The following is a 13,909-nucleotide window of genomic DNA, read 5'->3' as shown; positions in this document are numbered from 1 at the left end:
TTGTTAACATTATTAATTTATATGATCGTTTTATTATTAAAAACTGGAAAATGATTAATAAACATTAAATTATACACTAAAAAATTATACAAAACATAAATGGAAATAAAGGCCTTTGTAGCCGGCTCATGACTTCATTGCATTTGAATTATTTGCACACCTTTAAGAATGGCTTAAAAGCCAATGTACTATTTTGCTATCTAATTTTCCATGGCTGCTTTAGCAAACTACGCAAAATACACGAATAAACAAGTCACAAGTGTGGCAGGCGTGTAAGATGGAGTCTTGTGTGAATTCAATGTGGAACCAAAGTGGATGGAAATGTTTCGTCGGATCGATTATACATGAACACTTCCTGTACTGTTGAAAGTAGCAAACTTACCCTTGCACTGCAGAAGGTAAGAAATCCATCACTAGTGTTTTCAATGTAAGGTCATGTTGTATAGCAGTAAATCGCTGCCATGCATACCAAAGAGCATTTGACATAAAAAAATACAGTATAAAGTTAGAGTAACTGACAGTGTATTGTTTATTATGGAGAAATCTGGCTACTAGCTAACGGCAGATGCTCATGTGTACCAGGTCTCACGTTATTGTATCAAAATAAACAAACTGTAGAAAAGCCTCACAGATAAAAACGCTTATTGAAACCTTTAAGTGTTTTGTAAACGATGCGATATAAAAATAAACATGCTGGATATATTTTTAACAAGTTATGAATGACTCGTTGAAATGAAACATGCGATGTCATTGAGTGATGGGAGGCTTAACCAATGAAATGTTCAGAAGAATTCGTCACCCCGCCTTTTTTACGCCATCGTCCAATCGACGGAAAGAAAGCTGCTTTCTGATTGGTTATGATGAAGTCCATTGCCGACCGCTCGCACAAGCGGTTGTTGTCACTTTTGCTACATTTTGAGTTACACAATTCATACATTTCTCTTGCTGATATTTTACAGATTTGTATTTCAAAATGTTCCTGACACGATCAGAATACGACAGGTAAGTTAAATAAGCAATCTGTGCTCATTTAAAGGTTATTAATGTTAAACATTTATTACGTCCGTGGTTACTTGCTATGCGTGTTGCATGAGTATTGAAATGTGTAAATTTGGTAAAAAGTTTATGATGAAGTGTATTTTAAATTTAAAACTTGTAACTTCACACTTTCACTTTCAGTTTTGTTTCAGTCGGAAACCACAGTATTGTTGTATTACAATTTATGCAGTGTATTAAAAGTATTCTTAGTGAACCACAACATTTTTTGTCTTCAGAGGTGTAAACACTTTCTCTCCAGAGGGAAGGCTTTTTCAAGTAGAATATGCCATTGAAGCTATAAAGGTAAATACATTTTTATAGAAGTGTATATATATATATGTATAATATCTGTAAAAATCCAGGCTAAACTCTCATACTCTGTCTTATTTCTAGTTGGGGTCCACAGCCATTGGCATTCAGACAGCGGAGGGTGTGTGTCTCGCTGTGGAGAAGAGAATAACTTCTCCTCTGATGGAGCCCAGCAGCATCGAAAAGATCGTAGAGATCGACACTCATATTGGTAAGCCGAGTGATCAAGATATTGGAGCAGGATGATAAAGTTAGCTGTGAAAAACTGATCTTGATACACGTAATTTCTCAACACAGGTTGTGCCATGAGTGGTTTAATAGCTGATGCGAAAACGCTAATCGACAAAGCAAGAGTGGAGACGCAGGTCAGTAACAGATTCTTTTGAGTATATACAGTTTCATTGGTATAAAAATGTAAAATATTACGTGTTGTGTTCTGCAGAACCATTGGTTTACCTACAATGAGACGATGACAGTGGAGAGTGTAACACAGGCTGTGTCTAACCTCGCTCTGCAGTTTGGAGAGGAGGATGCTGACCCCGGCGCTATGGTAACATAAGCGTGACTTTATATTGTATTGCACATTTGCTTATCATGAGAGTAGTGTTTATATTTCAGCTTGTCGTGGGTTCAAATCCTTCCTTCTTTTTTTTGTCTTTCCTAGAGTCGTCCTTTTGGTGTCGCTCTGCTTTTTGGAGGTCTGGATGAGAAAGGACCTCAGCTGTAAGCACGCTCTTTGTCCTTGGTGTTGTTTGAAATGTTTAGCTACTTAAAGACACTCTTTGTTTTTAATTTAGATAAGAGATGGATAAGTAACTTAATGTGATATATGTTAAGCATTTGTATTTATCCTGCTTTAAAAAAAGTAAAAAAAAATGACATTTTATAGTCACATTTAATATTATCACAGATAGTCATCTCCAAAGTTTCAAAGATTTCTGAGGTTTTTATCTTAATTAGACACTTTATAATGTACAGACAAGGTTGTTAATTATAAATCATTACACTCATTAACAGATACCACATGGACCCTTCAGGCACTTTTGTTCAGTGTGACGCCAGGGCGATTGGCTCAGCATCTGAGGGAGCTCAGAGCTCTTTGCAAGAAGTTTATCATAAGGTATGTTCATCCATTCAGGGCCTTGAATAGAACAATTCAGTTTTTTGAAAATATATATACATAGATACAGGTCATTGAAAGTGCTTAAATCTATTTTATGCAAGAAGTTTTCTGGGGGAAAAAATCCATATTCCCTGTGTAGTGTAGAATAATATCATGAAAATTCTAGACTTTTTAAGCACACGTGCTAAACTGTTCGCTTTAAATGCTTATATCTTCTGTATGCGAATGTTGATTCATACCAAAATGCTTTAACACATGAAAACGTCTCTGGTTACGTATGTAACTGTTGTTCCCTAAGAAGGGAACGAAACGCTGTGTCTCCCTTGCCATACTTCCTGCGTTCCTGTAACGCCGTCTTTGGCAATATTTCAGATAGTAATATACTTCCTGGCTCCCGCATAACCCTGTCTTTGTCGTTAAGCCTCACCATTGGTTGAATTTGATATACACATTCAGACGCACTTACCCCTGGTGTCCGCAAAGTGTCACCGCAGTGACGCAGCGCAAGTTCCCTCGAAAGCGAACTGTAACAATGTATCTTAAAAGGTAACAGGATGTAACCTTGCTCTCACTTGAAATGTTTCCCCACATTTAGTCCTTGAATTTGAGGGTATTAGACCTGGAAAGTCCTTGAAAGGTCCTTGAATTTGAAGTTAACTAAGGTGTGGGAACCCTGACTATGCCATCTGAATGTCATTCAACTCCATAAAGCAATGCATGTAATGCTACACTGAACTTTGACTTAAGTCGTCTGATGTCTTCTCCCAGTTATAATTTTCTAATAGTGAGATGTGTTTGGCTTTCTACCAAGAGAATCCTACAGCAGCAAAATGAGACACATGCTTGGGCAATTAGAGTTTCTTTTTAAATCTACCCCACCCACCTACCCATTCCAGTAGATGCTAGTGTAACTTTAGTCGCCAGATCTGCTTCCCATGTGACCCTAAAATCTGATGAAAGGCAATCAGTCCTAAATACTCTTAAATGAATCAAATTACTTTCAAAAATACTAGCAATACTAGCATTGTCTATTGTTTTTTTGTTTTTTTTACACAAAACATACATTAAATATCTCTGTTGACCTCTGTTTTTTTTTAGTCCATGACGTTAAAGGATGCCATCAAGTCCTCTCTTACTATCCTGAAACAAGTGATGGAGGAGAAACTCAATGCCACCAACATTGAGGTAATGCTTTAAGTTTCCCACCTAGCATGGTGACATAACTCAGTTGATTGATGTGTCTTATGATGGTTCCTCTCTCTTTTTCCAGCTTGCCACAATAGAGCCAGGCAAGACTTTTCACATGTACACAAAAGAAGAACTTGAGGATGTCATCAAGGATATCTAGAGTCGATGTAGAGGAGAAAATCCCATGTTATTTTGTGTGAATCATCACACGGCGATTACAACGTAAACTCGGTTTGGCCTGTTCGTACAGGAATTCAATCTTTATACGCTTTCTTTTTCTGTCAATCCAAAAACTTTCTATAGTTCTGTACAAGAACAGATCTTGTAGTTGACTCAAATGGGGGGCTCTTTTTGTTACGAATCACTGCGTTAATAAACTCTTGTTGAAAAAAATTTATGTCCGGGTGTCTTTTTTCCTTCACACGAGAATATGCTATGTAGTCTGTTTTATAAACACTGAAATGTGGGATTTGCATTTTCCATCACATGTTGTATACATTAACATAATAATATACCAGTGTTCCTGTAGTTCAGTTGGAAAAGCATTGTTTTAGCAGTGAAATGTCATGCATACGATTTCAAGTGGGCACGCATACTTAAAGCAACACTGTAGTTTTTTTTTTACCTTTAAATAATGTCTCTAAAATTATTTCAGTGATAGAACAACTTTTAACTGGACAAATTGTACTGTTGCTGCAACCTGAGCAGCCTCCTAGCTGCTGCAAGCACACTCTGAAAGTGGCGGTGGAGGGTAGGAAACACAGCCCCGCCCCTCCCCCTACCTGCAGAAGAGTGTCTGATACCAGGCACTGTTGCGCTTTTCAACCACATGGGGGAGCTGTAAGTCATTTTTCCATGGAAACTACATAGTGTTGCTTTAATGTAGACCTTGAATGTATCCTATCTTAATTTTTCTAATGTTATACCTTTATACTTTACAATATTTTAAAAACCAAAATAATGTGAGTGAAAAGTTGTTTTCAAATCTTTCTGATCGATGTTTATCCCATGAAACATCTTCTCAAGAAATCTGACCTTTTCTACCAAAGATAACAAGTTACTTACAAAGAGTTCATTATTTTTACATAATTTTTTGAACATTTAAAAGTATTTTTATATTTTACTGAAAAAAAAACAGGGTTGCTTGCTTATTTTCTATATTTGTTCATATTATACAATAATAGTAAACTCATCAGAACTATGGAATTACACACATGACACTGGGGATTATGTGTAGCTAAAAAAAGCAAACCTAAACTGCATTTTATTTTAGCATTTTTTTAAATGTAGTTAGCCTTTGCCTAAAATTTGTTAAAATCTCTTGTCATTTTATCTAGTTTCTTGATGTTGCATTCGGTTCCTGTCTATGGTGGGCTCTTATTGGCTGTTTTTTACTTTTTAATAAGTTTAAAATTGTATACGTTTTAGTTTATGAAATTAATTTCTTTTTATGTAACAATAATATGAGAAACATCAAACCTTTGAACAGCGTTGTGTGTACTGTATATGAGTGATAAGTCGTATATACATGTATCACTGTCTGTCATTGTTGATTCTGTTGTATCTTTTACATTTAGTTTCAAAAACATAGAAATTAAATCCCTCCCATTGATGCAGTCATAACTTCCAGTTTTCTGGATAATTTCTAAATTTTTGGACCACAGATTTGTTTCAGGAGCACATCAGAGCTTCACAGTCAGAGACTCAATTAATCTCAAAATTTAGGTCTGAGCTTTGTATAAGCCAGCAATGTTTTGAGAGTCCATACCGGACTTAATAAACCATTTCTAGCTTAACTTAACTTTTTAAACCCAATGTTAAAACCACACAGTTCTACATCATGGGTCTCCAACACTGGATCCGTGGTAGTATTAGTAAAAGTGACGTATTTGTCAATGTATCCCATACTTGGAATGTGACCTCTGCATTTAACCCATCCAGTGAATAGTGAACACAAGCACCCGGAGCAGTGGGCAGCTATCCCTGCAGTGCCCGGGGCGGGGAACAATTGGGATTAAGGTGCCTTGCTCAAGGGTACCACAGTTGCGAACCTCGAACTGGCCACTCTTGGGTTACAAGCCTGACACTCTAACGACCAGTGTTGGGGGTAACGCATTACAAGTAACTTGAGTTACGTAATAATATTACTTTTCTGAAGTAACGAGTAAAGTAACGCATTACTTTTTAAATGTACACATTAATATTTGAGTTACTTTTTCAAAAAAGTAACTCAAGTTACTTTTTTATATTAATTAATTTGATTAAAAAATATGTACTGAATTAAACTAAACGTATGCACTCTCTGTGCCTGTGTGGAAACAGTTTGAGTCAGAAACTGAGATGGCAGGCCAGAGCTAAACATTTTTGTGATGAAATATGCAATTTCTGAAGGCAGAACTTTTCAGTCATAAAAACACCTGCAAGGCCTGAAAGAGATCAAGCTTTAGCCAAGAAAAAGTAACGCAAAAGTAACTAAAAGTAACGTAAGCATTACTTTCCATGAAAAGTAACTAAGTAATGCAATTAGTTACTTTTTTTGGGAGTAACTTAATATTGTAATTCATTACTTTTAAAAGTAACTTTCCCCAACACTGCTAACGACTACAACTGCCCCAAAAAGTGGAGATGCCGGGGATTGAACCCGGGGCCTCATACATGCAAAGCATGCGCTCTACCACTGAGCTACATCCCCTGGTGCTCAGCGGGCTTCTCTTACAGAAGGTCTTTTAAACTTTATGTGAATGCAAAATATTTTATTTAAAAATAAAGTGAAATTAGGCATAATAAAACAAAAATACCTTAATAGGCCATTAATAAAAAAAAGTAGCATGTAGTTTCCACAATAAAGTCAATTTAGTTAATTTAAAATGTTATGTAGTATGCCAAAAATTATTATTTTAAGATTTTTGTAACGTTACGTAACCATCATAAAAGTATATCAATCCAGTCTTAATTTGTTACAGGTACTGGGGTCCAATAAGGGGTCCTTGGTCCGAAAAAGGTTAAATACCTCTGCTCTAGATAAAATGTTCCTCTAAGGTGTTCCTGCTACCAGAATTATAATATTTTGATTATGATGTAAAAAGAATTCTAGCTTCGCTGGGAATAAATTAAGATTACCGCACTGTTGAATCCATAAGAGAAGGAGGACAGCAGGAGGCGTGGTTAACCCACTTCTGGATACGGTACGAAATTTACTTCAGTATTGCTCTAATCTTAATATTCACTAAACAGTCCGTCGACATTGGTGGGTTGCTGAGCAATTCTGGCATAATCTAATTAATATTTATAGAAACACTGTAAACAGCGGAATGCTATAGGCCTATCAATAGAGGCTAATTAATATTCATAGCCAAGTTTTATAGGTTTTAAAAACTTACAAATACAGCAAGGGAGTACATATAGAAAATTAAACAAATACAATGTATACCAACAAAAATAAAGAAATTAATAAAATCAATAAGTAAAACTGTGAGAAAATTAAAATAATATTCTTATTTTTTTCAAATTTCTGAACGTCGGCATTTACTTCCCTCATATTCACATTTAGGAATAATAAATACAAAGCTAAAAAATAAGAAAAAAAAAATATATATAAGCTGAAAGTTGGACATGATGTGATTCCCAGGTAGAAAAGATTCCCATGCAACTTCAGAAGCACCTGATTAATATTCATGAGATGGGCGTTTTGACTTGACGATGCCTCCTAACATCGTGAACAATCCGTGATTTGCGCGCATCGGTTTCACTACAGACATGCGTGAGAGCGTAAACAGTGCGAGTTTTCTCCAAATACCAACAAATCTCTTATTCGTGGATATTTAAGAAGAGGGATTTTCTGCACAGTAAACCATGAGCACCGTGTTCTGCTGTGTTTTGCTTGTGCTTTTTTCACTGGCTCATTGCATGGACTTTGTAGAGAGATCCAGGAGAAGTGAACAAACCGTGTTTCAAAGGAGTCACAAATCACGAAATCTGCTCACTTTGAGAGATTTACAGCCTTCGCATCATGTGAGGATGAAGAGGAGTGAAGAACCCGCACAGAATCAGTGTAATTCATTGCACGGATATGAATCTACATTAAAAAACAATACTCATACGGTAGGTCATCATGGTTTGACCTTTTTGCTGCTCGATATTACATTTTATGTAATGCAGTTTATTAAAATGTATTGTAGTACTTTACATGGTGGTGCTTTACTTTCCCTGGCATGTATGTGTATGGTTTTCTGTTTATTCCTTAAAAAGTCATTTAAGGTTTTTATTGTTTATATTTTATAATTTTTCTTCTCAAAGTTGAAGTCCCTAATGATGAGGATGGGTTTTGCTGCCTTTTAAATCTCTAGGAGTCATAAATTACAAAAGAGATCTCATACCATTGGCCGCTGTTTTGAGATGATTATTTTTTGCAGACAATTTCAACATTTTTTCAATACCACATGGAAATGTAAGAAGTTTTAATAAGTATAATGGAGCAAGATTTCTAGATGGCTCTTATCCCAAAAACATCAGTCATCATCAAGAAGCCAGTTTTCATTTGTTATCAGTGTGTTGACATTCTGCAGATCTCATTTTCACAGCTAAAGCAATGCATCCTCTTTCCTCGTACTTTTTAATGTTCAGTTCTTTTGTATTTATTAGGGATGCATGAAACACTGATAGTCGATTACTTACAATGACATCTCATCTGCCAATATCGATACCGATAGTTTTGCTTTAAACTCCTTGTTTCAAATTATGTCATGAAATCCTAGAAGTGCAAAGCGTACAAACTGGAATTCTGTTCTCTAAATTGAAAAGAATCACCCAGTATTAGTTCTGATGCATTTTTTATTGCCAGGATATAATCTTCCCTGATCATCGGATGTCCGATAGTGGGAAAATTTGTTTTTATCTGCCAATACCGATTATAGGCTGATACATTTGTGCATTCAAAGTATTAAGCCTACTTACAAATGCCAAATAGTCAGAATGGTCCAGTCAGAGTTTATTCATTATTGTAGCCCATTACTGACCACTAACCTCCAAAAACTCAGTAAAATAATGTTATTTTTCTATATATCTCTGTTTTGCAACTCTTTCACCATGTTTTACACACAGCTGAGTTGACCTTTCTCAGTTCAGCCATTATCGGTAAACTACATCTATGCCAATCCATATCTGGTGTCGACCCTGATCTATTGAAAACATCCTTTGTTTATCCAAATATAGGGCACACTGACATGTTAGGCAGAAGCAAAACAGTCAGTCATAAGATTCGCCTCGCTGCTGATAGAGACAGACTGTTGTTGTCAGGAAAGAACACAGAATCAGTTCTTTGATAGTCAGACTTTTGGATCCCATCCATTGACATTCCGTCTGGAATAAATAACTCTTCAAGTGAAAATTTTCCTTCAAGATTGGAATGTTTCGGAATTGAAAGGAAACTTCGGGCTTGAGAGTAAGAAAAGCATTTGTTGGGCAACGTCTCATTAAAAGCACGGACTTGATGAATTCACTCTTGAATGTCAGGTGTGTGCTCTGTCTGTGACCCACACATGCCCTTTCCCAGATTTATGTACGTTTTTGGGCACTTTGATCAAAAACAAAACCTTTATCCATTATGTTGTTTTAATTTTGGGGACGACATTGGAACATTTTGTTTTTAGAGTTGCATTGGTGCATTTGGCAGATGCTTTTGTCCAAAGTGATTTAAAGTTATACATCTTACTCTTATGTCTTTTTCTTGGGGTTCAAACTCATGACCTTTGGATTGATAACGCAATGCTTTACCAGTTGAGCTACAGTAATGCATGTCACGTCAGAGTCAAACCCACAACTTTAGCACTATTCGAATGCTCTGCAATGTTTATTTCTTATTCTCAAATATTTGGGTGATTCTCGCGAAATTAGACTTATGAGGTGTCATGAAACATTTTGATAAAAAAATAAGAAGCATACATTATAAACATCTCTTCATGTACTATTTTGCACATGATTTCAAATGACATCAAATAAACCAATTTTGTTTTTTTTTTCCACATTTAAGGGGAAAATTTTCATTACCGCAACGTGTCCATGTTGGATTTGAGTTCTTTGACATGGAAATATTTATAATAATAAAAAAAATGTTTTAAAGCTTCAGTGCATGTTATACTATAAACATTTACAGCAAAGAAACATGTGGTATTTGGTGATCATTGGTAAATGTAGAGACAATAATAAGGAATATAAAGACCGATTTTCTCATCGTCCGCAACAATTTTGAATCATTGTTTAAGCCCTCAAGGAACTAACATTTTCACACAAAAAAATAGTAGGAAGGGACATACTTGACTGTGATGGCTACCATGTAAGCAGTTCTTATTTTTTCAAGACTGTTTTAGTTCTCATTACCGAAACATGAGTTTGTAAATGCATATATTTAATGTAATATCATGTTGCGGTAATGATTTTTATTCTAAAAATAATGGTTATAGTAATTTCAGACCTTATCCTTATATGTGCAAAAAAATTGATGCTGGACACCTTCTAAGTCTGGATTTCATGAGAATCACCCATATATGTTATTCTATGTCAAATCAAGCTCTTTATTGAGTGCTGGGGTATTGTGGGTAGCCACGGTGTTGCTGTGTGGTTGCTAGGATGTTCTGGGTGGTTGCCTAGGCAAGCACTACTAGTTATGAAATGTTCATGTTTTTTTTTTGTTTTTCCTGTGTTTTCCAAGTTATGCCAACAAACAGTAGTGTTGTGCAAGAGTCTGCGGTCAGTCTGTGTGAAAACTGGCTGCTTTTCTTTCTTTGCCCAATGGAATGTATGACCTGCCCAAGCAATTACACGCGTACAAACTTACAATAATATCTGTAGTTTCTTTAAATATGTACTTGGAGTGAACCTATAACTGTATGCATGTTTAACAGTGCACAGTGATTTATATGTTATCAGAATTGAAAGTTTCAACTTTTTGTTTTGTTCATTCTGTGTCCGAATGTTAAATTAAAGTTGTGCCAGTGGGGAGTTATTTTTGTAAATCCAACAAAAAACACAAACATTGCTCCATCGAACAAACTGTTGACCCCCCCCCATGTTTCGGTCCCATGTACCAGTTAGAAAAACATGGTTTAACTTCTTGAATTTGTTGATATTTTTGCACTGGCTTTTGGTTCACTTGTTACCATTTCCCCACCTGTCTAAACAACACTAATTTGGGAACTTATGTCGCTTATTAAACCCAAGTAGAGATGAAGTCATGTTTGTTGTCTGTCTCCAGCCATTTGGATAAAGACTAAGGCTTCTTTTGGTCGTGCTTGAGGTTCAAAGATTGTTTACCAACTCAACACAAGGGAAAGATGCCCAGGTTTCCCCTATTCCCGTTCCTGGGGAGAATGTACAGAGAAAACATTTTCTGTCCTCTCTCAAATGGTCAGGGTTGGTGAGATGCCAGGAACATGGAAGCAAGGAAGGCAGCCGAGCAACGTTCCTTGTGGTATAAATGAGTCTAATGGAGAATAAGTGTTAAGCAGTAAACAGAGATGAAATCTGAAAAATAACTCATTCTGTTTTGGGTCGATACCGATATCCGAGAGCTTAGAATGACATCTGCGGATACTGATAGTATGTACAATTCTGTTGTCATTGTATATAAATTCAAAATAATCACCCAGTCTGAAAGTTTTCCAATCCTTTTGAATGCCAAGAATCTGTCCAATAGTGGGATAAAATGCTTTTGTCTGCCGATACTGATTATAAACCGATATTTTGGCGTATCACTAGTTTAGGACACTGTGTTTTTTTCCAGATAAGAAGAGTGTGATGCACGTTTCAATGTTTTGGATATTTCTGTTTTGATAAATCTGGAATCTGTTCGATTCTCCTGGTGAATTTTTAGATGGCCCCATGCTCATGCACTAGTTTAGGACACTGGGTTTTTTTTCCAGATGAGAAGAGTGTGATGCACGTTTCAATGTTTTGTATATTTCTGTTTGGATAAATCTGGAATCTGTTCGATTCTCCTGGTGAATTTTTAGATGGCCCCATGACCTATCATGTTTTAATATATTTTGCCTGTTTCCCTGCGGGATGGATTTTCTCTGTAAATATTCCCACTGGGCCATCAGTTGATTGGATCTCTCAACTTACAGACCTTAGTAATCCACCAATGACCTGTCATCAGTTTTGCAAGTGCTAAAGACTCTTATCCCTATCCAGGAAGTCTTATCCCTATCCAGGAAGTCTTATCCCTATCCAGGCTTACCAGACAGCCAGTTAGAATTGTGTACCATTAGTATATTGTGTGCCTTAGGATAGAAACTTACAAGAATGCAAAGACAGATGTGAACACTTAACGCATTGCAAGCGGAGTTGCAGTATATACATGGAGGCTTTTCAAACAAAGGGTTCTTTTATTTTAATGGCAGAAAGTTTAACGCTCATCATAGTATGAGGTGATGATTTAGCAACAAGATGTATGTGTATATAGACAAATTATTTAAAATGCATCAACAGAATGCAAGACGCCCTTTAAAGGGACATTCCACTTTTTTTGAAAATATGCTCATTTTCCAGCTCCCCTACAGTTAAACATTTGATTTGTACCTTTTTGAAATCCATTCAGCTGATCTACAGGTCTGGCGGTACAACTTTTAGCATAGCTTAGCATAATCAATTGAATCTGATTAGACCATTAGCATCGCACAAAAAAATAACCAAAGCGTTTGGATATTTTTCCTATTTAAAACTTGACTCTGTAGTTACATTGCGTACTAAGACCGATGGAAAATTAAAAGTTGCGATTTTCTAGGCCGATATCGCTAGGAACTATACTCTCATTCTGGCGTTATAATCAAGGATTTTGCTGCTGTAACATGGCTGCAGCAGGCGTAGTGATGTTGCGCACTGCCCGAAAATAGTCCCCTTGGATACTTTCAAAAGTAGGGGACTATTTTTGGGTACTGCGTAATATCACTACGCCTGCTGCAGCCATGTTACAGCAGCAAAGTCCTTGATTATTACGCCAGTTTGAGGGTTCCTAGCCATATCTTTAAGATCCTTTAAGATGTATTTATTATTATTCATGTTTGACCCAACCAAGGTCTGAGAAAACCATAATGTAAGAACATTTTTGACTGAGTAAGATCATGTCGAAGATTGAAATCCATGAAATTTATAAAGGCAATTTATAATAATGAACCAAGGTTTCTGTACACACACTTACATAAGACATGTTTTGGGCTTTACTTCAGGTCATCTGTGCTGTTCTCTGGTCTTCGCCAAGCTTAAGGAACGTTGTTTGCTCACAGCGTCTTCCCATCACTCTTTAATTCCTGTTTTAGATGGCTTGTTGGCTTCTTGGAGGCCATTCTTGGCAAGCCAGAGTTTCGTTGGCCAGGAGAACAGTGTCTGTAGATAGCACAGCATGTTTCTTTCCTTCTAGTGTTTAAATATGGCAGTGAAAGTTACAGTCATTCTTAAAAAAAAACATTCTGGAATAGGATTTGTGGAAAGGAACTTGTTCTTGGAATACGGATATGGTGCTGTTTTTAGGTGGGTTACATCAGATGAAGTCTAATAAGCTGGGCTTGTAACGTGGAAACTTTTATTCACACTTTGGATTGTGCAAGTGCATATTTCCATCAGGCTTGGAAACCACTGCAGCGGGGATTGAGCCTAGCATTGGTGGTTTTTAAAGAAAACCATGTGAAAATTGTAAAACAGTGTCATCATTGGGTAGAAGTGAGAAACAGTGTTTTGTGACACGGCCTTTAATCACTGAGGGCTCTGGTGGAATGACAGAAATGTAGAAGGGATGTGAAGCATAGAAAGTGTTGATGTTAAGGCCTACTGGGGAAAAGTGCCGCACATACTCTGCCTACGGCCAGTGCATTCAAAATCATTTTAATTTAAGTTACACTCTTAAAAATTAAGGTGCCAAAGATTTTATATGGAACCATGCAGTCTGACAAAGAGCCTTGTATTTTTTTAAAGTATTTTTCACACAATTTACTTATCTCTATATCGCTGTTTTCACTGTCCTAGCAGAAGCTTTGAAGGGGTTTATGATGGAAGAGATGCTCATGTTTGCCAAATTTACATTTACATTTAGGCAATTAGCAGATGCTTTTATAGCCTGGGTGCCAGCCGATCTTAGCCCCGCCCACCACGATTTGAAAAACGGGGAAGATCGGTCTGGGGATTCACCGTTGAGGAGCTACTATGCGAATACCAAAACCGGCCGACGAATCAAATTGTGAGGGCGGGCTTTATACGATGATG

The 13,909-nt window shown here is 36.6% G+C and overlaps 2 protein-coding genes and 1 non-coding gene across 4 annotated transcripts in view; 2 read left to right on the top strand and 1 right to left on the bottom strand.

Annotated features, from left to right (window-relative positions):
- Positions 1-282: 282 nt before the first annotated feature.
- On the top strand, positions 283-3,820 carry psma5 (proteasome 20S subunit alpha 5). The gene is made up of 10 exons (XM_055183855.2): positions 283-398; positions 960-1,002; positions 1,275-1,341; positions 1,432-1,558; positions 1,645-1,712; positions 1,790-1,897; positions 2,012-2,070; positions 2,365-2,467; positions 3,569-3,655; positions 3,741-3,820. The coding sequence occupies exons 2-10, from the start codon at positions 974-976 to the stop codon at positions 3,816-3,818; spliced, it is 726 nt and encodes a 241-aa protein (XP_055039830.1). The 5' UTR covers positions 283-398; positions 960-973; the 3' UTR covers positions 3,819-3,820.
- A 2,458-nt stretch (positions 3,821-6,278) lies between these two features.
- Positions 6,279-6,350, bottom strand: trnaa-ugc (transfer RNA alanine (anticodon UGC)). Its single transcript has one exon. It is a non-coding gene; the product is annotated as a tRNA-Ala (tRNA).
- Positions 6,351-7,369: 1,019 nt separating this feature from the next.
- sort1a (sortilin 1a) overlaps positions 7,370-13,909 on the top strand; it is a 49,575-nt gene continuing 43,035 nt past the window's right edge. Inside the window, exon 1 of one of the 2 annotated variants that reach the window (XM_055184139.2) lies at positions 7,370-7,759. In XM_055184139.2, the coding sequence (XP_055040114.2) occupies positions 7,511-7,759 (249 nt within the window). In that variant the 5' untranslated portion in view covers positions 7,370-7,510. The remainder of the gene's footprint in view (positions 7,760-13,909) is intronic. The other variant, XM_055184140.2, reaches the window with a different exon arrangement.

The sequence above is a fragment of the Misgurnus anguillicaudatus genome, chromosome 14 (genome assembly GCF_027580225.2).
Source record: "Misgurnus anguillicaudatus chromosome 14, ASM2758022v2, whole genome shotgun sequence".
Lineage (NCBI taxonomy): Eukaryota > Metazoa > Chordata > Actinopteri > Cypriniformes > Cobitidae > Misgurnus > Misgurnus anguillicaudatus.
This window is presented reverse-complemented; position numbering and strand designations above follow the sequence as displayed.